Consider the following 26,454-nt stretch of genomic DNA (forward strand, 5'->3'; position numbering starts at 1 on the left):
ATTTTGATTTCTCTTTTTTTCGTCTAAAGAATTGGTGTGAAGGTACATTAGTGTCTTTGCGGATGTCCTTTTGAAAATAGAGTTTTATGGCAATGAAAATTCACCTATTCTTCGAGTCCAAGAGCACCAGGATTTTCAAGTCTGAAAAACATAACATTGTGCAAGAACCCTCTTAACAATTTGTTTGTAATAATTTTTGTTTACGTAACTATATATGTGTTTAAAGGTGCCAATTTACTGTTGGTCAAGATATTATTTGTTCCATTGTCTATGGTAACATAGGCTATTATAGAATATTATTTCAAATAAGAACAGTTCTTATGCTCTTCTCCTGTCTGTAAATAGTTAGCACTGTAATGAAAAACGGATTTTCTGTCTGGAAACTAATTTTATGTTGTACAGTATATGTAATGTAGCAACCTCATGTATTTCATTTCCTTCTGATAAATACCAGTACTTCCAGCTTCATCTAATGCTTTAATATATGCTAGTATCTTGTACCATATATTTGTATTGCCTGTACTATGCAATTTTGTCATGTTGGCGTACGGGATGAGTAGTTAAATTCTGGGTGATAATTGAACAAAATTGGAAAAGTTGTGTTTGACATTTAAAAAATAATTCAAGGAATCTTGTGCTCGACAGTAATTTATGATCATCATTATTTCTCATTTTTTATCTCTGGAATGACACGGTCATACACGTGGACCGATTTTATTTCATGGATGCATCTTTAATATGATAAAGATGATCTTTCCTCAATATACCAGTTTACAGTTGTGTGCGCCATTTTAATTTGCGAGTAAACAAAGCCAATGACCTAGAAGTCATTTGGTTTGTGCGTAAATTAAGATTGCGCCCATGCAAATTACGATGTGAGCGCACAGCGCAGCGCGCAGGCAGTGATATCAAAATTTGCATGGGCGCAATCTTAATTTACGCTTAGCCTAAATACCACTGACGTGACCTCGGGTCATTGGCTTTGTTTACTCGCCATTTAAAATGGCGCCCATGTCTGCGCATGCGTACTGATACAACTGTTAACTGGTGTATTGTGTAGCAACATGGCGTGTATTCTTTTGTTTTGTACTTGTCCAACACAGCAGTATTCGCCATATTTTGCCCAACTCGATCGAACCGGGTTGGCAAAAACTCTCCGAATCAATGGCTCCGATGGGCCCTAATGAAAATACCGGGGTCATAGCAGGATGTTCCCTTGAGCCTATATAAACAGCGATGCCTCTCATAGAAGTCAATATATATATATATATATATATAGATATATATACTCTATAATGGGCACCTGGGCCCCGTTGCACAAAACTTACCATTGATGGTAACTGTTCCATGAATGGTAACTACCATGGAATCCTTGATTTTGATTGGCTGTTGAGCCCTGATACCATTGTAGTTGCCATTGATGGCAAAGTTACCATGAATGGTAAGTTTCATGCAACGGGCCCCAGGAGGGCATGCCCTCTTTTAGGAAATGTCATAAAAAACAGTTTGAATGATCACAATCGTCTTAACATGATTCCCATTGATGTCCATTTGTTGAATGGTAATTATATTTTTCATAGAGTGATAATTATCTATCTATGTATAAGCTCAAAGTTGTATAGCTTAAATGTCAGACTTGATGAGTGAAAATCTTCTAGAAGAAGGCTAAAGATAGAGAGGGATGGAGGAACAAAATATCGCTTTTGTAGTGTACCTGCCTCGTTCGATGTCATAAAAAACCTAAGAGGGGGCTGCTCATAAATACGATTGTAAGTAAATGTACAAGACAGTGTAGAGCAAAATCTTGCTTGGATGCGTGGTTTTATGACTCTTATAAGAAATATCAAATTGCAACTCGATCTCTGGCGATCGTTAACTTGAAGTTGAAACCGTAATAAAGAAATTTATATATATTATCATGTGAAATTAAAGTTGGTTTGAATGATTTTGTCCCTTGTTGATACATGTCGAACATCCCTGTGTGAGAGATATTAGGGACTTATAAATGTGCACGAGGAGAACGTGGACTGCCATGTGTGACACCGGGTGTGACATCCTTTTAAGGCAATGTGACGTCCTTTTACACGTGGCAGTGTAGTATTCAAAACTGGCTGTTCGACTTCCGAGTTAATGTTTTCTTCTTTTCTGATAATGATGTTGTGTCCAGCGAAACCATATGATGTGATGTGCTATTGATATCCTAGGTGATATGTCTAAAAAATTATGTTCAATTCGGAAATTAATTCTTATGAAACCGTATGATGATAATCCTGGATAATAGATGTGGAGGAGGAGGATATGTATGATATATACCAACTAATATATATATATAATCTTAATGACTGTATTGTACTCGATAATGCGTATGGTGAAGACAATACTTTTGAAGTAAACAAGGGACCTTAAACGTAGCAATCCCCGGAATTAACGTTCTTGTTTTTAAATTGAGCTAAATTCGGTTAAGCAAACGGGGCAAGATCATTCTCGTGCAGCTTGATCGAGGCTGATATTGTCTGTCATTACAAGTAACCAAATCAGATAAAATATATCAAACCCAACGAATTACAAACGTAATATGATAATGATATCGTCATACAATAATTATTCAATTAACATTTTTAAATGTGCCAAAGATAATGTTGGGTATTAAACTAATCACTAGTTTAAGTAATGTCAATAAGTATTGGAGAGGATTCATTTGACCATGGCCAGGACTATAGGAGTTATAATAATAAGTCCTGGTTGGTGTTTCACAAAGGCTAAGATCGACTTTAAGTTGGACTTAACTATGACAGGCTATTTATGCCACTGGTTGCTCTCACCATTGATCTCTCAATAATGATCTTTAGATAATATATTTTCCTTCAATAATGAATTATCAAAAAATGTAAATTCTGTAGACTGGTGATCATGATTACGACCTTTGAGACAGAGAGACCAATTCCAGCAAATGGTGAGAGCAAACAGTGGCATGAATTTTTTTTTCCATAGTTAAGTCCAACTTAAAGTCAATCTTAGTCTTTGTGAAACACCCCCCCCCCCCCATATGCACTAACCAATACATGTATGCAAACTAAAGGACAAGGAGATCCGAAAGGAATGGTTGTGAGAGGTGAGCTGAACAGGCTGGTATATGGACACTGGAGAGAGAGAGAGATTAAAGAGAAAAACGGAGAGAGAGAGAGAGAGAGAGAGAGAGTTGGCGGACCTTATTAGAAAGGAAAAGAGGTACTTTTCAAATAAAAAAGGCACCTCTTGTACCTGAAAAGGGGCACTTATCTAAGATGAATAGGAAACCTTCTGAGAAGGGAAGAGGGGCACTTATTATAAATTAAAATAAGGTCAATGTCTAGGAAGTTGTCCAACAACGTGAAACCATATAGTATAGCACCGCCACGGACGTTTTGAACTGCTCGGAACTCTCCGTTGTTTGCCGGAACTCCTCGGATATCCTTGGAGGTGGCCGGATCTTATGAAGCCCCATCCTACCTTACGCACTCCTTAATAATCCGATTATTATTACTATCATTATTATTTTCATCATTATTTTCATCATCATCATGATCTTCATCATCATCATAACTAGTCCAGGGACCTTAAGTGAGTGTATTTAACGACGCGGAGAAGTATAGAGGGAAAATAATTACAATTATATAGACTTCAATGGCGCAGAATGGTTTCCATTCATTGAGGGGCCATTATTGTCATGGGGGGGGGGCACCGATTGGCTTAATTTGTTTTGGGGTTTTTCACGCTGCCTTTTATAATCATGCTATCTCCTTTCTCACTCTTTCTCAACCCTCCCTTTCTGCATTCGGGGAGGGGGAGATGGGGCTACGTGTCCAATTTCAATTTCCGTAGACAGTTCTAGCCAGAGGCGGCGGAGCGACTTCCAAAGTGGGGGGGGGGCACCAACAAAAAAGGGCACTTTCCGGGTAAAGGGGGAACCTCCAAAGGGAAATCTCAAAGCGAAAATATACAATTTTTTAGACATTGGTATATACCCCTATAATTGTGATTACATGATCTGGGATGATTTCAATATTTGTTTCTCTTTTTACATCGTATAAGATATTGCTTAAGCATCATACCTTGCAGTCCGGTGTGATGGTCTGAAAATTCATTTGCGACGAGCAAAGAGAGCGAGGAAAAAAATTAAGATTTGTGAGGTCGCAGAGCGAAAAAATACATCTTATAAAGAGGAAAAACCCAATCCTGATTGGGTTATAAGCACATTCTCATAACAGAAGACTGAAAAGACTTTTGATAAGTAACATAATTATGACATCTATAAATGCGAGCGAGCGTAGCGAGCGATCTTTGGAGGATATTGCTTTTAGTCGCTTGAAATTAGGGGCACGTTTAATGATTAGAGGAAAAGGGGACACTTATCGAAAAGGATGACACTTATTAGAAAAGAAAAGGAGCACGTGTCAAAGTACAACGAGTAATTATCATAGGTGAAAATGGGGCACTTCTTACACCTTAAAAAGGGGCACTCACCAGGGATGAAAGAGACACTTAGGAGAATGAAAAGGGGGCACTAATGATAAAGGAAAATGTGCATTTGTTGAAAGAAAAGGGGAACCGATCAGATTTTAATAGGGGTGTTTACCAGAAAAGAAAAGGAGCACTTATGAGAATGGAAAGGGACTATTTGCATAGGGGAAAAGGGGCATTTATGAGAAGGGGAAGGGCTCTTTTTTAAATGGGGGCACTTATCATAAGGAAAGGGGGCACATGTGAAAATATAAGGTGCGCTTATCCGAGTTAGAAAGGGTTAGTTATTAAAAGGGGGAAATGGCACTTGTCAAAGTAAAAGGGGCCTCTCTCAGATTTGAATAGGGCAATTATCAAAGGTGAAGGGGGCGCTTATCAAAAGTGAAAAAGGAGCGCTTCTCGTACCTGAAAAGGGGCACTTACTAGAGATTAAAAAGGGCACTTATGAGAATGGAAAATGGACACTTATTGCAAAAAAAATTGTAACTTGTCGAAGGAAAAGGGGCACGTGTCAAAATAAAAGGGGCACTTATCAGAGGTGGAAAGGGGAAGGGGCACTTTTAAACATTAATAGGGGCACTTGTAAAAGTAAAATGGGCACTTTGTATGTAAAAAGGGGCACTTCTTACAAAGCTAAAGGGGCACTTTTCCTATGTAAAAAGGGGCACTTTGGGTTTCTTGAAAAAGTGGGGGCACTGTGCCCCCCCCCCCCCCGGAGCGCCGCCTCCGGTTCTAGCTAAAGGATCCCAATAATATGTGGAAAAAACACCTATACCTCGTTCCTCTCTCCCACATCCCCCTCTCTTTCTCGACTCTTCTTAATCCCCTACCCTTCTGTTTCCTTTTCTGTCTCTTCCTCTTTCCTCTTCTCTCACTCTCTCTCTCTCTCTCTCTCCCTTTCTGTCTCCCTCTTTTTCTCTATCTCTCACTCACTCACTCACTCACTCTCTCTCTCCCTGCCCCACTTTCTATACTATAGTCGCTTTCTTTTTATTTTTCGTTTCCATGGTATCAGGCGAAATAAATATATAAAGCATGGTAATATCCTGACGATTGGATATTATTGGTGGTATGGAATTTAAACTTTTATCAGTTTTACCATCACCACTGACGTTAAAAAAAAAAAAAACGGTACGTCCTATGGACAAAGGACTTGATTTTCTCAGAAATATGGAATATTAGTTTGGAGACAAAGTCACGTCGAATCAATCAGGAACAATAAAAAGCATAAGAGTTAAGTTTGAAATCTTTCAAATCGATTTAATATGCATACATACACAGTATGTTATGATTCACTCAAATGTTGAGTGAAATATTGGTTACAATTTAAAGGCAAGACAAAGATAAACGTTTCTGTTTGACAAATTTCTTTTCCAGAGAGAAAATGTTCGGATGCATAGATCAAGGAATTGTAGGCGTGGATCAGCCAGAACACAGGTCCAATAGTATCTTGCCCAGTCTGCTGGAAAATAGAAACAGGCACCCGATGTTTGGAACCACTATGGACAATTTGACATACTCCTGATATTCGCCACTTTCATGCAGAATGTTCTTCGATGCGAAGAATAATTCATTTTGAATGTCATCGGCTTCGGAAAAGTTCGTTGATTGAAGCCATCATTACTACTCCCGTTGTCCACAAAGTATGACTGTCATTCTTCTAAAGAGTGTGCCATTGGGTGATAGAAAGTCCTGGATTTCGAAGCACGTTCGCCCATTGCAGTTTCTCCGTTTCTCTCGAGGCACCTAGCCCGAATCGCACCTGTCCGAGTGTCTGAGGTTTACCGGTAAGGCTCTTGCCCGACAGCGAGCACACCACCGTCATTCCGTCACGAAGATTGTTGAGGTCGTTGATCTCGAACGACATCGATTCCTTGAAGACGGGTTGACGGGTATGTCGTCGAACACGGGTTCGCTTGACGACCGTGCTGAGGGCGTTGTCCTTTACTTGGGTGACTGCAACTTTGATTCGACAATCTGTAAGCGAGAGAGAGAGGTGACGGATATATTGTTATTGATATTGTTTCTATATTGTATTCTGTTTGAAGGATTTTATAACATAATTATGAGCAATAAAACCAAGAGTAAAAAAAGTCTATGGCCTATATCCTACAAGAATTATAACCCGACGCTGGGTTTAGTCATTTTGTTCAAACTCGAGTTTAAAACAAAGGAAGTTAGTCTAAGGTTTCCTTTTGTTTTACGTCATATCACACACCGGGCAATTTGGTTTAAATGAATCCGTATAATACGAACCAAAGTCGGCAGAATTAGAAAACAGCTTTGCCAAAGTCATTCACGTAGTAACATTCTTCCGGTATTTATGGTTCAATTGTACAAATTTATTTCCGCTTTCTCATATTACATACATAAAAATGAAACATAAAAAACAAAGCAGTGCATTACCAAACTCGGTACATTAATAATGATGTTGCATTATTAATCTATGTACATACTTCTTTCGTGAACATCATTATCAAAGAATGGTAGAAAATATAATCATTCTTAATTACATTTCAATAATGACCGTGATTCCCTATTATAAAAAGGCAACAAAAAAAATCCGATGCACGGAATTGTTAGTCGTAAACAATTCCGTTTCGACCGCGAGTTTTTTTTCCCAATGGCATCAATTATAATATCCACAGATTTGGAAGATCTGGTAGTTGTATGACTCAATGAATTATTAACGAGCCCCAGAGGTGAAAGCATACATATTTGTGAACTCCTCTGCACTCAAAATGAAACTAAAAATAAGGTGGTTTATGGCATGAGCTCCGTAATTACAGACTGATAATCCTACGGAAGCCTACGTTTAAAACTGCAGAACTAATGAGCATTTTGTATGTTTGTTTTTTTTCTTTCAATCTTAAGATTAAGCTGCTCTTTTGTACTTGTCAAAAACAAGGATGAAGCTTAGCTTGTCATGTCCATGCAATAAATTGCATAATGTCTTGATAATTATGAAGGAGTACATTTTTAATTTTAGCAAATATCCTTTGCACGTTATGTGATACCTTCTTCGGTGTACACCATTTTATCTCTATACACACAATCCTATTTCTGTGTCCTCCATTATTTCATTTTTGGCAAATTGATTCATTAAAGTGTCCACATATTGAAGACGTGACATATGTCTGCATCATGCGTTATGTTAAAAAAAGGAATATTTGTGCTGATTACAAAATGAATAAGAGAACTAAAAATGACTTACCAGGTGACGTTTTGCAGAAGCCTGTTTTGGAGAGATTCTGGGCCCGAATGACCGTGATACACAGCTTCCGAATCCTCGAGCGATAACAGATAGAGACGTTCAGTATACCCGTATCCTAAGATTGAAAACAAAAACACAAATGAACATTCATTGTTGATTTTGATTTATATTGGCATTGAATTTGATGAGGTTATAATATGCAAGCAGATCAACAAAACCATTTCATAAGTGGGTTAGCAAAGAATCACCCCCACCCACTCCCTCGAGAAAAAGTTTTATAGTAGCTACATGAATGTATACGCCATCTTTATGCTATAATAATCAAGAATGTCATACTTTTTGCGCTTTCAAGCATTCGCCCGTTTGATTTTCAAAAACAAACATAATTTAATGACCCAATAAGCATTAACAAGAAAGTTTAGTCAGACGATAATACTAACCTCCTTAGCTGCTTTGGGCTTCAGATCCTCTCGAATGAAGATCTCTTTTGAGTTGTCTTTCAGCTGTTCCAAGTTCAACAATACCTCGCCGACACAAGAGGCAGGCCACTTATTTAATAAAAGCCCTGAGCTCTGGAAGACTCGAACCTTGAGGCCACTTGAAATAAGCTCACACGGAGGCACGTTGAAGAAAAAATCTTCGTTGTACGTCGGGTCGCATGTGCCTATGACAAGCCTTGTCTGTTGAGGATTCTGTTTTTCGGGCATGAGGCAAAGTCGAACATGGGTGTTGATTTTCCTCGACGCGCTCCTTAGCCCGACGCCGTTTGCTTGAAGAACACGAACGCGTAGTCGTCGACGTCGTCTATCGTATTGGAGCGCGAGTTCGATTTCGCCTAAATCTCGAGTACTCGCCTCAAAGAACTGTCTAACACACAGCATATGTAGCTTGTTGATCGCGTTCAGTCTGTCTATATCTACCGACATTTTAGGTGTTCTCCAAATTCTATTTATTGCCGCTGTAGCTGAGGTCAGTGGGCTAATAATTGAAACAGACAAGCTTGAGAATGAATGGTTCGTTTTCACCTTCCTGGATGAACTGGATACCCCACTGCTCTTCTTCTCTGTTGAAATGGGATTGCACTTTCGCGGGATGTAAAACTTGGGAATGAGGGACGGCGTTAGGGCGGGGGAGATTGTACGACGAGCAGTATTTATTCGTTTGCAGATATCCATTCTTCCAACTGGAGAGAGAAACTTTAACTCAACAGAATTGGAGAACATTGATGTCTCAGAGAGGGTAGGTATTGAAATGGTTAGTGTTCACCGGGGAAGATGCTGATATATGTACAGTTACACGGATGGCATACATACTTTTGTAGGTCATTGCAGCTCAGGTATGGCTTCTAACAGCTTTTTGCATCTTCAGAACGCATCCGCACGCATCATGTCGATGACGTTGAGCTAACTTTCTTCATAAGACCACGCCCCTTTCACCGAGAGCGAGAAAGAGAGAGAGAAAGCGAGAGAGAGAGAAGAGAGAGAGAGGGAGAGAGATAAGGAGAGACCTTGATAGAAATGGAGGGGAAAGAGAAAGAGAGAGAGGGAGGGGGCGAGACAGATAATTATTAATTATCAGTAATTAGTGTTGTATATATATAGCTTTGGTCTTAACATTTCCCAGAAGTTCCAAGGCTTTTTCAAGACATTAAATCGTGTGTTTAATTGCTTGGGTACGTTGTGCGATAATATTGTGTTATCAATCCAATACCAAGTTCAGCTTAACATGTTAATATGCCTCAAACATGAAATTTTGTCTTGCTATAATACGAAAAGTGCAGATAGTACCAGGCGCGTAGGAAGTTAAAGGAGCAGACAAAGAAACATGACAAAGACTTTGTCAAAAATATTATAAAGGGGAAACAACATGCATCATATACTATCCTTTATTTAAGGATATGATTGTGAAATGAGCTTTGAATTCTATAGCCGCCCAGCGCAATTCGCCTTTCGTCCAGCTCGACATTATTAAGAAGACGATTCGTTGTACCGTTCTCGACTCTTTTCCCTTTTTCTTCCTACGTCCTCTTACTTTTTTTCTCTCTTTCTCTCTCTTTTTTTTTTGGCCGGCGTTTTTTTTTTTTTTTTTTTTTTTTTGGGGGGGGGGGCGACCGCCCCCACCGCCCTCCCCTGGCTACGCGCCTGCATATATCATGCGTACCTACACAAGAATATGACTATTGAGTTCGCAAAAGAGGTCCAGACGGATTCTACTTTGAGCAGGGAGGTGATGACGTGTAGGAATTGCTAGCCAGTATAGATACAAGCCTGCTCTCATACCAGAAATAAGTTATAATAATGTGGCAAACAATGACTAACATATTTCCCGCAAGCAATAATGGATATCCTATGATAAAATGATGATTGTTTGATGATTGGCTGATTTAAACGTCAATATATGACATGCATGATGCTCATTTCTGAAGATATTGTTAAAACAAAAATCGAAATCTTATATCACTGGTGTACTAATTATTGCCCCCCCCCCCCCCCGAACGTGGTTTATTTCTATTTCGATACCACCGATTTACAAATGTTGCTGAAATTACTTAATTTTCCTTTTTTTTCTTCTTCTTCTCGTTATGCGTTTATTGGAAAATGACAAATTCCCATATTTATAGTCAGGCAACAAATATAGTTATTTAGAAGCCCAGGTGTCAGAGCCCGCCCCCCCCCACACTATTTTTGTGTGTGTCATGTAATGAATATGAGGTATCAAAATATGCTCATCTGACCGTAATTAAATGTCTAAAACCCCTGAGCTTGCGTGGTCTCTGCCCTCGGACCCCACCAAGGACCCTAAGGCGGACCACTGGATGCTCATCTGACGGTAATTAAACGCCTAAATCCCCTAGCTGCCGGGGTTCTGCCCCCTGGACCCAATTAGGGGTTCTAAGGCGGGCCCCTGAACTGCTCATCTGACCGTAATGCCCCTGGACCCCAACGCCATTTTGACGTTCCACTCTACCTGATCGTAAATACTTTAGCAGCCCACTTTGAAAAACGTTCCACGGGCCTGCAGGTATGTAACATGTAAGAGTCGGGTGGTGATGCGAATTTTGTTCTGCCCCCCCCCCCCCCAAAAAAAAAAAAACGTTTTTGATCTTACGCCACTGCATAATCAAATATTATTTTTGAAAATTCAGACAAGGATTAAGAGTCGAGAACGGTACAACGAATCGTCTTTTTCTCTTTAATAATTATTGAATGAAACTTCGCTCCCATTGATCTGCCACTATCGCTAAATGCGGCATAAAATATAATGTGAACTTACCTAAAATAGCCCGCCGTTTCTCTGCTAATACCCCCTTCACATAGACGGAGTCCTTACGGATCGCACAAATACACGGATCTTTCACGGATCCTTACGATTTGGCCACTTTTACGATCGATTCGAGAGTTGTTACGAGTTATTACTAGCTATTTACAGGTTATTACGGATTATTACGAGTCATTACGATGTATTTACGGCAAAAATCCACGATTTGTTACGAGTTGTCACGGTTAACTACGAGCAACTAACGTATTAGTTGCTCGTAGTTCAATACGAATAGTAACGAGATAGTCCTAAGATTTTTAACCAAAAAATAACAACTGTAAACGAAGTACACGAAGCTTTAACACCTTTCGCCAAATCGTATACAGTTCGTAAGAATACGTAAAGTATACGTATCTATTCGTAAAGTACTGGTAACTACACGTAAAGTGCTCGTAATAACCCGTAGCAATCCGTAAAGCCATAGTAACGTACACTATACCCGAATGAAGTCGTAAACAACACGTAAGCACTCGTAATAATCCGTAATTAATCCGTAAACAAATCGTAAACTAACCGTAACAAATAAAAACAAATAAAGTAAAAAATTGTTACGAGTAAATTACGGATTCTTGCGAGCAGTTTACGGATGGTTAAGTGTTGTTGCGAGCGGTTTACGATACTTACGGATTGTTACGAGCTATTTACGGGCTATTTACGGAAAAATCAATCCGTGGACAATCGTAAGGAGATTTTTGACTTGTCAAAAAATTGCGAGTAGTGACGAGTTATTTACCGATCCTTGCGATTGCCTACGAGTTGGCAAAAATCTGTGTATGTGAAGGGGGTATAAAGCTTGCGTTGTAGTCCTACCTACTACAGCGAATATATATAGATTGGTTGTAATAGATTTAACTATGCATGACGCAAGCTCACTAGTGGTAATGTTACCGTACAGCTTCCAATGAACGTGCAATGATCAATCGGATTACTTTGAAGTGAACAAGTAACTGTGGTTATTACCGAAGCTCAGCAGTTTTAATTCCACCTAATCCCTTGTACATGCAAGGCTGCGTCTCATCAAAAAGTAAATCATGCATGCATTCTTTTGTTAATTTGCATGACTCGAAGTCTGTCTCCCAAGCTAGAACAGAGATTGTACACAATTATGTCACACCCGGCCCCCTCCCACCTCGATTCTAGACAATCTATACATACAGCGTAGGTCGCCCATAAATGCTGAATACTATGGTGTCACAACCCCCCCCCCCCCTCCCCCACCGGCCCCTCCCCCCCAAATGAAAACGGACGCCAGAACTCCCCCGTGATTAGGCCACCGATGAGAGGTACACAATCAACCCCCTCCTCTCTCTCTCTCTCTCTCTCTCTCTCTCTCTCTCTCTCTCTCATACCTCTCTCTCTTCCCCCACCCCCTCTCTCTCTCTCTCTCTCTCTCTCCCTCTCTCTCTCTCTCTTTCTCTCATTTATCATGTCTTCCCATCCCACCTCCCATAGGTGCGCATGAATAACTGCACTTATGCAAAACTATTCAGGACTAGTCAAAACACTTTGTTGTGAACATTTTGTAAATCGAGGGTAAAATTAATAAAACTGAGCTTTCATGATCGAGAAGACCAGACGAAAAAAGAGATTCTGCTTTTAATAATTAAGAAAATTAAGATTTGTTTACACAGCAGGTTAATGGGTTAATAGGCCTGTGTCATATGAAACACACGGACAAGTGGGTTCTGTTTATCTCTAATAATTATATAATGGGCCTATGAGTATGTTTGTGTATAGATAGACTCATATAGCTGGGATTTATGCAACATGAAACTGAAAGCCCTTTAAGCCTTCACGGTGAGCATTTCATCATAAACATATGCATACCATTGGGGATGATAACATAGACCACCCCCCCCCCCCTTCGGTCAAATATTGGGGGATATACCCCCCCCCCCCCCCCTCGGGATCTCCGCCTATGATCAAAAGTTTTGTACGATGTCCAGGCGCGTAGCCAGGGGGTGTTTGGGGGTTAACCCCACACGTTTTCAATTATCTAGAAAGTGCCTCTTTTTACATAGTAAAACTGCCTGTTTAACTTTGTAAGAAGTATCCTTTTTCGTATCCGGACACCTACCCCCTGGACATCCACCCCCGGATAACCACCCCCAGTCAACTACCCCCTAGGACAACTACCGCCTAGGGCAACCACCCTCTAGGATGGCTAACCCCCGGGACAACAACCCCCGGACAACTAACACCTAGGCCAATTACCCCCTAGGACAACTACCACCGGACAACCACCCCCAGACAACTACCCCAGGACAACTACCCCCAGGACAACTGTCCCCGAACAACTACCCACTAGGATAGTTGTCGTAGAGGATGGTTGTCGTAGGGGTAGTTATCTGGGGGTAGTTGTCCAAGGGGTACTTGATTGGGGGTGGTTATCCAGGGGTGGATGTTCAAGGGGTAGGTGACCTAGAACCGTCCTTTTTATACGTAGGAAGTGCCCCTTCCCTTTTTCACCTCTGATAAGTGCCCCTTATATTTTCACACGTGCCCCATTTTCCAATTTTCCTTTGCAATAAGTGTCCATTTTCCATTCTCATAAGTGCCCTTTTTAATCTCTAGTGAGTGCCCCTTTTCATGTACGAGAAGTGCCCCTTTTCACTTTTGATAAATGTCGCTTCACCTCTGATAATTGCCCTATTCAAATATGAGAGGTGCCCCTTTTATTTTGACAATTGTCCCTTTTCCTTTGTAAGAGGTGCCCCTTTTTCTTTTAATAACTACCTTTTTTTAACTTGGATAAGCGCGCCTTTTTTATTTTCACATGTTACTCTTTCCCTTTTCATAAATGCCCCTTTTCACCTATAAAAAGTATCCCTTTTCATTCTCATAGGTGCTAATTTTATCTCTGATGATTGCCTCTTTTCACCTCTAATAACTGCCCCTTTTATTTAACACCTTCCTCGTTTTCTTTTTAATAAGAGCCATTTTCCCCCTTATCATAAAAGCTCCCTTTCACCTCCGATAAATGACCCTATCAAAATCTGATCGGTGCCCCTTTTTTTAAACAAATGCATATTTTCCTTTATTATCAGTGCCCTTTTTCATTCTCATAAGTGCCCTTTTTTATATCTGGTCAGTGCCCCTTTTCACCTCTGATAATTTACCTTTTAACAAGGACACGTGCCCCCTTTCCTTTAAATAAGGGAATTATATCCCCTCTTTACCTGTTATAAATGCTCATATAAAAATCTGATGGGTGCCCCTTTTCCGTCGACAAATGTTCATTTTCCCATTCTAATAAGGTCCTTTTTTCATCCCTGGTGAGTGTCCTTTTCGGGTGTAAGAAGTGCCCCATTTTCACCTCTGATAATTACCCTTTGGACTTTGACACGTGCTCCTTTTGTTCTTCTAATAAGTGTCTTAATCCCTAATTTCGGTAACTGTCCTTTTGCCCCTTCATCATTAAGCACGCCCCTTATTTAAAGCGACTAAGAGCAATTTCCGCCAAAGCTCGCTCGCATTTATAGATGATATAATAGGCCCTTTTCAGTCTTCCGTTACGAGTATGATATTGTAACCAATCATGATTGGGTTTTTTCCTCTTTACAAGATGTATGTTTTCGCACTGCAACCTCACAGATCTTAAATTTTTCGCTCGGTCATGAATATTCAGACCATCACACCCAACTACAAATTATGATACTTAAAGGGACTTGGTAACATTGTTCAGATGAGAGATAGTGGTGCTAAGGTAGTGACTTCAATGCTAGATGTGCAATTAAAGATTATCTGAAAATTTGAATGAAAACTGGGAAATTGGCAAAAACTGATCTGATCGATTCCTTAATTCTCCTAACTATATTATTACAATTTAATTACATTTTAGGTGAATGTAAATAGTCACAAAGCAATAAAATGGCTCTCCATTCCATTCCAGACATTTAAATGTTGACAGATTTTTTATAGCCTGTTTTATGTTTTTTTTCATGGAAAAACGGTTGGGAAAATTCAAAAATGGTTGGGAGAATTTACTGTTAATCACTGTCAGAGGGTGTCATACATTGACGCCTTCAAAGAAAACCATAGATATCTTCGTGGTTTGAGAATTTGTTCAGGACTTTTTGCATGTCAGAGGGTTAGTACAGTAGAAGGAATATAGCAAGTAACATTTTATACAAAAATTAAGCAATTTTTTCATCAACCTTCAACAATGTTACCGAGTCACTTTAAGCAATATCTTGTATGATTTATTAAGAGAAACAAATATTTAAATCATCTCTGATAATGTAATCACAATGTAGGGGTATATAACAATGTCTAAAAATTATATACTTTCGCTTTGAGATTTCTCTTTGAAGGCGCCCTTTTTACGTCACCTCCCTGAATGATGAATACTATCGTGTCACAACCGCTCAATTAACCCCTCGATCTCTCCCTCCCCATCTCCCCCCCCCCCCCCCCTGCCCTCCCCCCAAAAAGTTTTCGCTCTCTCTCTATCTCTCTCTCTCTCTCTCTCATCTATCATGTCTTCCTATCCCATATACCATAGGTGCGCATGAATAACAACATCTCTGCAAAACTAGTCGGGACTATTCAAAACACTTTGGTGTGAACATTTTCTACAACAGGGTAAAAGTAATAATACGGAGCTTTCATGATCGAGAAGACCAGAAGAAAAAAGTGAATCTGCTTATATTAAGTCTATTAAGGTTTGCTTACACAAATATAGGAAATCATGTTGAAGAGGAAAGATATATTATCATCAACATCACCATCATCATCACCATCATGTACGTCATTATCACCATCATCATCATCACCATCATCATCATCACCATCATCATCGGCATCATCATCATCATCACCATCATCATCATCATCATCACCATCATCATCACCATCATCATCATCACCATCATCATCACCACCCATCCTCATCATTATCATCACCATCATCATCATCGTCATCGTCATCATCGTCATCGTCATCATCACGAAAATCATCATCACCATCATCATCATCATTCTCATTGTTACTATCATAATTTACAAGTGCATGACTGGGAAAAACACCTTTTTATCAGTAAAAAATGGACGGGGTTAGAGACTATTTATGCACTTTAAATTTCTCACACACAATAAGAACCAAAAAATATCTCTTTTTAAACAAACATGTCGTTTTCTTTTATTTCTGTCCACATTTCAATAAACATAACGCATTCATATAACAAACATGTATGTGAAAGCGTATCCATTCTTGGAATCAGAGTGTTTTTTATGAGAGATTACATCAGGATAAAATATGTTGTCTATAAATTGCTTTACTACGTGTATCCCCTACTGCCTTTTATGCTACTCTTTCACTATTTCTACTCTATAATACAAATAACTAAATTCAAAGTTCCTGATGCAGAAAAATGTCTGCAAATTTTCTTTTTTCCTTAAAACTCTATTGGGAAAATTAGTAATCTAAAAGTTATATTTGGGATAAACTTTTGTTCAATGTTGTGTTTTCTGGGTTACCTTACTACCCAAAACCATATGGATTGATTTGTGTTCAGCAACAACAACAACAAAATCAAAGTACTGGATTGTATTTTATTGTATTGTATACTACCACATTCCACGTAGAAACAATAGCTTAGTGCTAAAATACACAGGCCAATACTATGAATTGTAATAAAAGGCAAACAAGTCATGAAAGTCGTTTAAGACTCACCCATCTTATAAACCATTGATATACTACGGGTGGCAATACAGGTGAAAGATAAAGACAAGCATAAAAACTGTGTTCTTTGCTGGTTTTTAGGAAAAAATTATTAATCATGTCATTGTTTTTATTTAAATTATGGGTTCAAAGGAGTCATTTTCTTTCTTTTCGCCCTCAATTGTGACCGTTTCAGTTATCTTTTTGTTTCAATATGTCATACAATTTTGCAACTCTCGATAAAGTATGACACAAATAGCATCATTTCAATTACAAATTTCAGTGCTAACAAGAGTCCATGTGCTGTAAATCATAGATGCATCCCACATTCTTTGAAAATCCCACATTTTTGTCTTTCATTTTTTGTGACCTAGGAACTTGTTGCTTTAATCTGTAAATGGACCACATCTAGCCCACACACAACCATACAAGAATAAGATGTTTATTTAATAGAGGGTGAGTAACTATTAATAATTCTACCCACTTCCAAGCTGAAGGCTGTCACTGATCTGAGCTACGAACTAAAAATAGAAAATACGATATATCTAATTTGGGTGAATATTGTTTATGGTAATCTGGAGTTCTATTAATGAAATCATTTTGTGAAAGACTGACTCAGTCTCAGAAAATTCACTTTTTTGTCAAATTGTTGATCGTAAAAGTCAATGGGTTGTTGGGAACTGGAAGATTTAACCTTTTCTATGTCACAAGTGCCAACTCCCACATTCACAAGTGTGCCACAAGTGCCATTTGTCACAAACAACAGGTACTAATCCACAGGGGAACATGTATAAAAGCTTCACAGTATAACCTATTCCCAGTCTCAAAGTCGTTCTTGGCTACATCAAATTCTTCATAATCTGCATGTGGTAATTTTGAAACAAACAAGATGCACTCTGTAAAGTCCTTGAGAAATATACTGTTGGCCATAAAGTTTGAATAATTTCTCTTAACCTCTGTTCATGAAATGATTCTGACAATATTATTCATTTTTTAAAGGGATTGGGTATCTTTGCCTCAGATTCTGAACAATATCCTGGATTTAGTGCATGCTGCAATCATAATTATTGACCTTTAGGTCAGTCAGGAATCCCATGAAGTTCACAAGACGATCACCCGTCTGATTATCAAGATATTTATGATTGGAATTCGAAATTTCAAAAACTGTTTTCCCAACGGTTTTTATAACACTACAGTCTATTGGGGAAAATTAGTATGGTAAAACTTAACTGGTCACTCAAAGATTCTTACTTGAAGCAATTCATGATCATTTCTAAGCGCAATTTGTGCAGGGCTACAAAATGACCATGAAGTGCTTCAAGATAACATGTAAGGCCATGCATCTCAGATTTGTACAACTGGAACACTGTTAAACAATGCCTTTTATACATGTAGTTAATGTTTATATCTTCTCAGAGATTTACTGATGCATCCCTAGAACTATGAGATTGAGAATACTATAACAATCATTTCATGAAAAGAAGTGAATAAAAATCAGTCCAACTTTATGGGTAACATGGGACAATGTGACACAGGGATGTTACTTGAGTAGCACACAAAGAGTTAACAATCTCAAGAAGACTTGGTGAAACATTATTTAGAACGACATGTACTTGTTAAATGGATAAACCGGAGCAGCCTAACGTTCCTCACCTATTTGCTAAATGAGTTCATTCTCTACACACTTTGATTGACAGAGGCCATTTACTAATCATTTATTTGTATTTTGTATGGATTCTGCACGATTCATTTTTCATAACATCTAGGGGGATACTAACTAGCAATGATGCATTGGAGGGGGAAAAAAGCTCCGCTGGTAAAAAAGTAATTTATTTCTTTTTCTTGAGTGATGTAGCAGCTGTTGTGAACGGTGCGTACGTTGTCTGGGAGACTTTGTTGACGTAGTACAAGCCCACCATGGAAAACAGGAAGCTAAGAAAGATATGAGAATCAATTTAATTTAATTTAATTGATCTTTATTTCATTCATCATAAAAACATAACAAACATATAAAATACAAAATATAGCGTACAAGTTAAAGAGAAACATTTACAATAAAATACAACAACAAAAATATATATGAATGTGGAGACAGCTAGGAAAGGCTTTATTGGTGCTGCCACCAAAGCAGTAATAAAGTATAACACAGTATTGTATTGTTGTTTGAAAAAGTGATTTAAAAAAAAACTAGATGGAATTCGACTGCTCGCAGTTGAAAATGATGCCTCCGTCATAGAGCAATTTTACAAACAAAAGCAGAAGAAATTTTTCGAATTCAAGTTCAATTGTAATCCATTGACAGGTTCTCAGAATATCGTGATTACAAGCAACTTCTCATATACATATATGACCCTTTGATCTTTGACCTCATGACCCTAAAATCTACTCAGTTTATTGGCTCTGCAAGATGTCCTGAGTTAAATAGTAATCCATCTGTCAGTTCTAATGAGAATGCGTTCACAAGCTATTTTTTGCATACATAATGAGCCCATGACCATTGACCTTTGACCTTATGAACCAAGAATCTACTCAGTTCATTGGCTCTGCAAATAACATACATGACCTAAGTTTGGCAGCAATCCATCAATCAGTTCTAATGAGAATGCGATCACAAGCTGTTTTTGCATACATAATGAGCCCTGTGACCTTTGACCTTTAACCTCGTGACCCCAAAATTTAATCACTCCATCAGCTCTGCAAAATACATACATGACCAAAGTTTGGCAGGAATCCATCAATCGGTTCTTCAGATAACGCGATCACGAGCTGTTTTTGCATACCTAATGAGCCCTGTGACCTTTGACCTCGTGACCCCAAAATTTAATCAGTCCATCGGCTCTGCAAGATACATACATGACTAAAGTTTGGCAGGAATCCATCAATCGGTTCTTCAGATAACGCGATCACGCGCTGTTTTTGCATACCTAATGAGCCCTGTGACCTTTGACCTTTGACCTCGTGACCCCAAAATTTAATCAGTCCATCGACTTTGCAAGATACATGTATGACCAAAGTTTGGCAGGAATCCATCTATTGGTTCTTTAGATAACGCGATCACAAGAAAGGGACGTACGTACATACGTACAGACGTACGTACGTACAGACGGACAACCCGAAAACATAATGCCTCCGGCTACTTCGTAACGGAGGCATAAAAAGTAGTGTAGGATGTTGATCAAGGTGGATGTCATACATTGTAGATCAAGGTAAAACCTTTGACATTGACATCAAAACATGCGATGAGTTTCTAAGCAATCCCTCTTCAAGGTAAAAGCATGCATTTCAGAGAAACATCATCATGACTCATCAACGGAAATGAGTGGGCTGTTACATTGTACAGGTGTGTATATTCTCTCTCTCAAAAAAAAGATCTACCTAATGAAGGAATCTTCACCAGTCTGCTCCTTTGATTTTCCTGCTTTCTTTTAGAGTAGTTTACTTTTATATTGGATTCCACCTTAATTCCAGACAACTGATTCACTTACCAGGTTGTGACACACACTCTATGAACTAGACCTGATGCAAACATAGCAGCAACAAGAGCTCCAGCAACTGCAAAGAAAACGAAAGATGAGAAAATATTTTGAACAGAGAGAAAGAAATGATTTGAACAAATGGTTGTTTTGAGATGTTGTGCATTTTAATTCAATCAAATTCTACGGGTCTCGCTCTTTTCAGGTTGCATCGGCCAAACTTTGGAATAAATGGAATGCTGTTGAGTGTTGACAACTTTAAGGCGCGTCTTAAAACATTTCTTTTCAAAAATACTTTCCAATGTTAACAAGAGGAAGTATGTTGAGCATATCTCACTCTTCTTATGTTACTCTATCCACCTTTCCTTTTTACTCTTTCTCACAGCGCATAGAGACATATTGTGATATGCGCTATAATTTTCAATTCCTGATAAAAAGATGTTAGGATCAATTACTGCAGTAAAGATACCTTTAACCAATAAAATGTACTACATTTTTGTTTTAAATCATGACAATCTGACGTTATTCATCTTTATTTCAGTACAAAAAGCTTGTCTTATCTTCCCCTCTGCCTGGCCGCCACATATAAAGCATAAGAGATGTCTCTGAATGAAGACGTGCTGAACTGCATGTAAACAAAAATGGCTAAATAGTTCAAACTTGGTTCCCGTTCTAACCTTCTCTCAAATGTTGTCATTGTGAAATTTTTGGTCTCAGTCAACACAATGTAATTTTTTATTTTTCTTCAAACAATCTCAAGTTGTGTGGGGATTTACTAATTCCTTGCTCCAAATGTTTCATTACTACGGCTACTTTCTAACTTTCTAGAACTGATTTGGAGCTTTCCAGAGTCACAAATACATTAATGAATTGTTATTATCTTTTATTCCCTGTGCCAGGGTTTTTTCCAGTCTCATTTGACTACACATCACTGTAAAAGATGCAGATATCTTAAAAGTAACACTTACCTTCTGGTATTAGTTTAGCCTGAAATCCTTTGCCAAAGAGCATAGTTTCAATATTACTGATGCACTGCAAATATATCAGTTAAGGTCAAATCATAGTGCAGGGTCAACAATACAATGCTATTATTTTTGTCAATATATATATATATATATATATGAACTAAATATCTATGAAATGCCACTTTTTCAACGTTGACCATTTGCATGTGCAACCCATTGTTCAATACCCCCCCCCCAAAAAAAAAAAAAAAAAAAAAAAATAATAATAATAATAAATAAATAAAAAAATTAATTAATTAATTAATTAATAAAAAATAAATAAAAAAATAAAAAAATAATACAAAATTATTTTTAAAAAATTAAATACATGATTACCAGTAGACAGATAAATAAATAAATAAATATGTGTACACTAATAAACACATAGATAAACAAATTATTAAAATTATATGTATACATAAATAATTAAATAAAGACAATTTAATAATCACAATAAAGAAATAAAAATGAATAGCAGAGAAAAATAATGGCGCTCAGAGAAACTAGAAAATTTACAGTTTTTAGCGACACTCAATGTTATTGGTATGTTTTAATTGTGTCAAGTTAATAATTATTTGACTTTTGATTATTTCAAATTTGTATTTCTTTCCCAAAAATCTACAATTTTGATTGGATCAAAATTTTACATCAACTTATTTCAGTTAAGCCAAAAATTGGACACTGGAATTTGATTTTCATCTCAACTCCCAGTTGCACAAAATTCTCAATCATTTAAATTAATATGACAAACATCTGTTAAAAAACTGTGACGACAGGCTCTGCAAAAAGGTTGAAAAGGATACAGTCAAAATCAAGATGAAAAGGTCAGCTCCGAGAAAGCCACCAAATATTGTAAGCCATTCTGAATCAGCCAGTTGGATCCGGTAGGTCTGCATACCCGCAAACAGGGCTACTGCTAAGATAGCAGACAAAAGAGCCGACACTCCACTACTCACAGCTGCAAGAGATGATAAATAAAAATAACAATAAATTGAAAATAGTAGCAGAGGATAAGAGAAACAAAATACTTCAAAAAATGTGTAGATTATACCATATAATTACTTGTAAAATACAAATGGGAGTATTTTATTTCATAACCCATGAATTAGTTTTGTTTTTGAGATGGGTACCCCTGGATAATTTCATTTGATAGTTTATAAAAATACAACCTTTAATTATTCTTCGTAAATATATGATACTTTAAAAGTTGGGCCCAATGGTTTAGGCTTCAACAAAATATAAAAAAGACAAATTTCAAGTATTGCCTTTCTTCAATACCGGTAAAACACATGTTTTATACTATTCAGTTTACACTTTTGGAGATAGAATTTATCTTGAAATCGAAATGGGTCTGAAAACTAGAGAATATACTTTTGACTATGGCTTTCCAGCTGTGGCAAATTTGAATTACCCATCCCTTTGAGGATTTCACAATATGGAAATGAACGCAATTAATCAGTTTAGTAAAGCCTTAAGGACTTATCGTCCTTTTTTGCCAGCCATACAATGTAGTCTACCCAATAAATGACATGTGATGGTGCTGCACATCGACTAAACTAAGAAGTTACAACATAGTTACTGTATGTATGACAGAGCTGGGTCAGAGGCATCATAACTACTTACTCAGGACGTTGTCCTTGATAATGGCAGAAAGGGCTTAATGAAACATGTAGTGGACAAGTAGCTTACTTACTGTGATTTAGTCAAGAAGTTAGCTTACTAATTTATGACAGTTTCAAGAAACGGGCCCCTGGGCTGGGCAGCGTTTCATAAAACCGTCGTAAGTACAAGTTCACCGACAACCCATTGAAACTTGTGTTATTAAACTTAATAGTAATACATGCATTTCAATGGGATGTCGGTGAACTTGTACTTAGTTATGACAGATTCGTGAGACGCTGCCCTGGATATCGCGCCAGTAGCAATTTTACCATCAGACCTTGCGGTCAGTTCACATAGCTATGCATTGCCACATCTACATCTACGTCTACGTCTACGTCTATGCTGGTACTCGTCAAAAGCCTTTTCAGCAACTAAACGAGGATATTGTGGTGTGGTGTCTCTCATAGTGGTCATGATTGATTAGTGCATAGTGCGTATATACAAGTTGTGCGAGTAAAAACAGATCCTCCTATGATTTAGGCGCTGATGGCTCCCTTGAACTTCTCCACAGAGGGCAGTTCAATGAAGTTGGTAGGGAGCTCATCCCAGTCCCGGAGTGTTCTTGGGAAGAAACTACATGTATGACATGACCTATGCATAGGTCATACATGTAGATGTGGCAATGCACAGTGATATATTATTCTTAATATAAATCCTTCTCATTATCTTTATCTGAACATGAAGAAAATTCGGGCTGAATGGCCCTCTATTGTAGCGGAACTCCGGGCCGCGACTTTGCGTTTTACACCCTGGCCTGGACCTTTTCCCAATAAATTTCAAGGAACCGACTGGGAAAAGTCTATCCATGACAAGATATTGCGCGCGCACGTAGCTCTTCTGCAATGCTCAACGTACGTCCTATATGTCCAGTGTCGCGGTACGCGGTACATGTACTTTTGTATCGAGACGTACGAGTGAGAGAAAAACAACGAATAACAACAGAAGGAAATAGAGAAAAACAATAAATAATTAAAGAACAGAGAGGAAACAAAGAATGTCATAAGCAGAGAGAGAAAACAAAAACTAACTTGAAAGAAAGAGAGAAATTAGAGAAGGAATTAATCAAAGTAAGGAAAGAGAGAAACCAAATAATATTATGTTTTTTGTGGTTTAATTCCGCCTTCTTCAGGGTTTCAATTTTTGACGTGTAGCCTACTTTCAAACCATTTGCTGATTCGGACCCCCCCCCCCCCCCCTAACACACGTGTACACATATCGACACATACACAGACTACACTCGACATAATATGTGTAATGGTAATGTAATACATAAACTGTGATTTAAACATTGCACTCGTACCATTTTCTATTATTGTGAGATCACGTCTTTCATTTTTTAAATTCATGTCATTTGTTTCTAAGACCTAATTTCTCTAATTCTCTTGACCCCTCTCCCTTCATATTTGTTTTCTAAGACCTCCCCCCCCCTCATCTCTCTTCATATTTGTTTTCTAAGACCCATTTCTCCCCCGCCCCCCCCCCCCCCATCTCTATTCATATTTGTTTTCTAAGACCTCTCTCTCTCGACCCACTCTCTCTCTCGTATGTATTTCTCAGACCCCTCTTTCTTTCTCTCTCATTAACCCCCTCTTCATATTTGTTTCTAAGGCCTCTCTCTCTCTCTTCATATTTGTTTCTAAGACCCCCCCCCCCTCTCTTTCTCATTTCTTGATATTTGTTTCTAAGGCCTCTCTCTCTCTCTTCATATTTGTTTCTAAGACCCCCCCCCCCCTCTCTTTCTCATTTCTTGATATTTGTTTCTAAGACCTCTCTCTCTCTAGCTCTCAATTCATGATATTTGTTTCTAAGACCCCCTCTCTTTCTCACTTCTTGAATTCATATTTGTTTCTAAGACCTCTGTCTCTCTCTCCCTTTCTCTCTTTCTCATTTTAAATTCATGATATTTGTTTATAAGACCTCTCTTTCTCTCTTTTTCCATTCATCACTTTGTCTAGTGTAATGTACAGACACATAACATATAAAGGAAATTATACACCAGTTTTACATGAATTCATTTGCACTTTATTTACTGCTTTACATTCATATACTTTTTTTTTTCGTGAAGGTAATCTAATCCTTCAATGTCAGAGAAGTAATACAAAAGATACAGGAGTATGTGTATGCATAAATAGTTATATAAAGAAGAAATATGTAGTAAAAGTGAAAGCAAACAATAGTAGAAATTTGAACAGATAATTTGACAGTGTGTTAAGATTTAGATGCAAGAAATGACTATAAGAAATTTTTATTTGAAAATACATGCACATGTAGATAAAAAGAGATATGAACATAGACGGATTCATGGGCGCAGAGGCGTGCACCGCACTTTACTTTGGAGATAACGAACTGAATACACATAATAATGGATGATACGTGAAAATATTTTTCTTCAGCGAGTAACAATATTTCACGTATTTCGCGAAAATTGATCATCCAATATTATAATTATTATTTAGATACTCCACAGAGATATTGTGATTTATTCACCATTTTTTATAATATACTAGTACATGTACTTGTAAACTGCATCTTGGCAATTGAAGCTTGAAACGAGTGCAAATATGAAATTTCCCAAGCATTTATGTGGTGCTGGTGCACAACTAACATGAAAAGTTAAAAATGTTTGAATTTCAAGAAAACAGTAGGCCTACCGTAACACTAATATAATCATTTACCTGTACAAAGTCGAACATCTAGAATTTACTCTTAGTTTTGCTAACTATGGATGCCTAACAGTTACAGTTAATCGTACTCATATAACTACAATTCAAAACTGGATTTACAGTATTCATACCCGCAAAGGCGTCTGCATTGCCACTCCGTCATCATTCTCGATGAATTCCATCGTGCAGCAAGCTTCTTAACTTGTTGTTCTGAACTTGAAATCCTATATCTTCTCCCTTAATCTTCAGTATTGCAGCTGCGTACGGTGTGTATAAATGCTGCATCGACGTACGTCTGTGCATGTACGATTCGATTTGGAACTGGCGCGCCCGATCGAGGAGCGTAGACTAGACTCATTCAAGCAGTTTCATTGCTATTTACCGGGAAAATGTCCAGGCCAGGGTGTAAAACGCAAAGTCGCCTCCGGGCCAGAGCCAGAGGCGTGGCGACGAGGACGCGACGAAATGAATTTACAAACACAGAAACTATCATACGGGACTACAACATACAAAGCTAACAAATTAACCCTATCTTTTCTTCTTTTCAAAGCACTCTTTCCACTCTCACACCCACATCAATGTTTCAATCTGTTAATAAGGTGACATTCATGTAAAAATTATTTCATTAATACAGCAATTAACGTTTAGAAAGTAAAAATTACCCATTGTTATAAGTCACGGTTTTCCACGTATGCAATGCTGGTCAGGAATATTACAGACTTATGAGACTTTTTTTTAAATAGAATTATTAAAATCGTAATAAAAATACCAATATATGACAGTTATATCATTTAAAAAATATACATTTTGTATTTATATTAAAATTAGATCTCATTCTTCTTTACTTCCATATCTATGTTGGGATGTTGTATTTGATTATTAAAGAAATGGTTTTGGACTAAAGACTAAACAGAACAGAGTGGGCAGTACGTGATTGGTGGAAAGCAATACCAATAGA

General features: G+C 37.9%; 2 protein-coding genes across 4 annotated transcripts; both read right to left on the minus strand.

Moving 5' to 3' along the window:
* Window positions 1-5,734: 5,734 nt before the first annotated feature.
* On the minus strand, window positions 5,735-11,570 carry LOC582072 (synaptotagmin-B). 3 transcript variants are annotated; one of them, XM_030977289.1, is made up of 4 exons: window positions 10,988-11,570; window positions 8,155-9,143; window positions 7,715-7,829; window positions 5,735-6,477 (listed from the first exon to the last, which is right to left on the minus strand). In XM_030977289.1, the coding sequence occupies exons 2-4, from the start codon at window positions 8,935-8,937 to the stop codon at window positions 6,161-6,163; spliced, it is 1,215 nt and encodes a 404-aa protein (XP_030833149.1). In that variant the 5' UTR covers window positions 8,938-9,143; window positions 10,988-11,570; the 3' UTR covers window positions 5,735-6,160. The 3 variants fall into 3 exon arrangements, with proteins under 3 accessions (XP_030833149.1, XP_030833150.1, XP_011661303.1); XM_030977290.1 differs by lacking the exon at window positions 10,988-11,570 and having other exon boundaries at window positions 8,155-8,692; window positions 9,028-9,216; XM_011663001.2 differs by lacking the exon at window positions 10,988-11,570 and having other exon boundaries at window positions 8,155-9,216.
* Window positions 11,571-16,142: 4,572 nt separating this feature from the next.
* Window positions 16,143-26,229, minus strand: LOC582112 (keratinocyte-associated protein 2). The gene is made up of 5 exons (XM_003728193.3): window positions 26,159-26,229; window positions 21,975-22,129; window positions 21,136-21,199; window positions 20,180-20,246; window positions 16,143-18,626 (listed from the first exon to the last, which is right to left on the minus strand). Exons 1-5 carry the CDS (start codon window positions 26,160-26,162, stop codon window positions 18,524-18,526), a joined length of 393 nt encoding a protein of 130 aa, XP_003728241.1. The 5' UTR covers window positions 26,163-26,229; the 3' UTR covers window positions 16,143-18,523.
* Between the last annotated feature and the right edge of the window lie 225 nt (window positions 26,230-26,454).

This window comes from Strongylocentrotus purpuratus, unplaced genomic scaffold (genome assembly GCF_000002235.5).
Source record: "Strongylocentrotus purpuratus isolate Spur 01 unplaced genomic scaffold, Spur_5.0 spur5_scaffold_9, whole genome shotgun sequence".
NCBI lineage: Eukaryota > Metazoa > Echinodermata > Echinoidea > Camarodonta > Strongylocentrotidae > Strongylocentrotus > Strongylocentrotus purpuratus.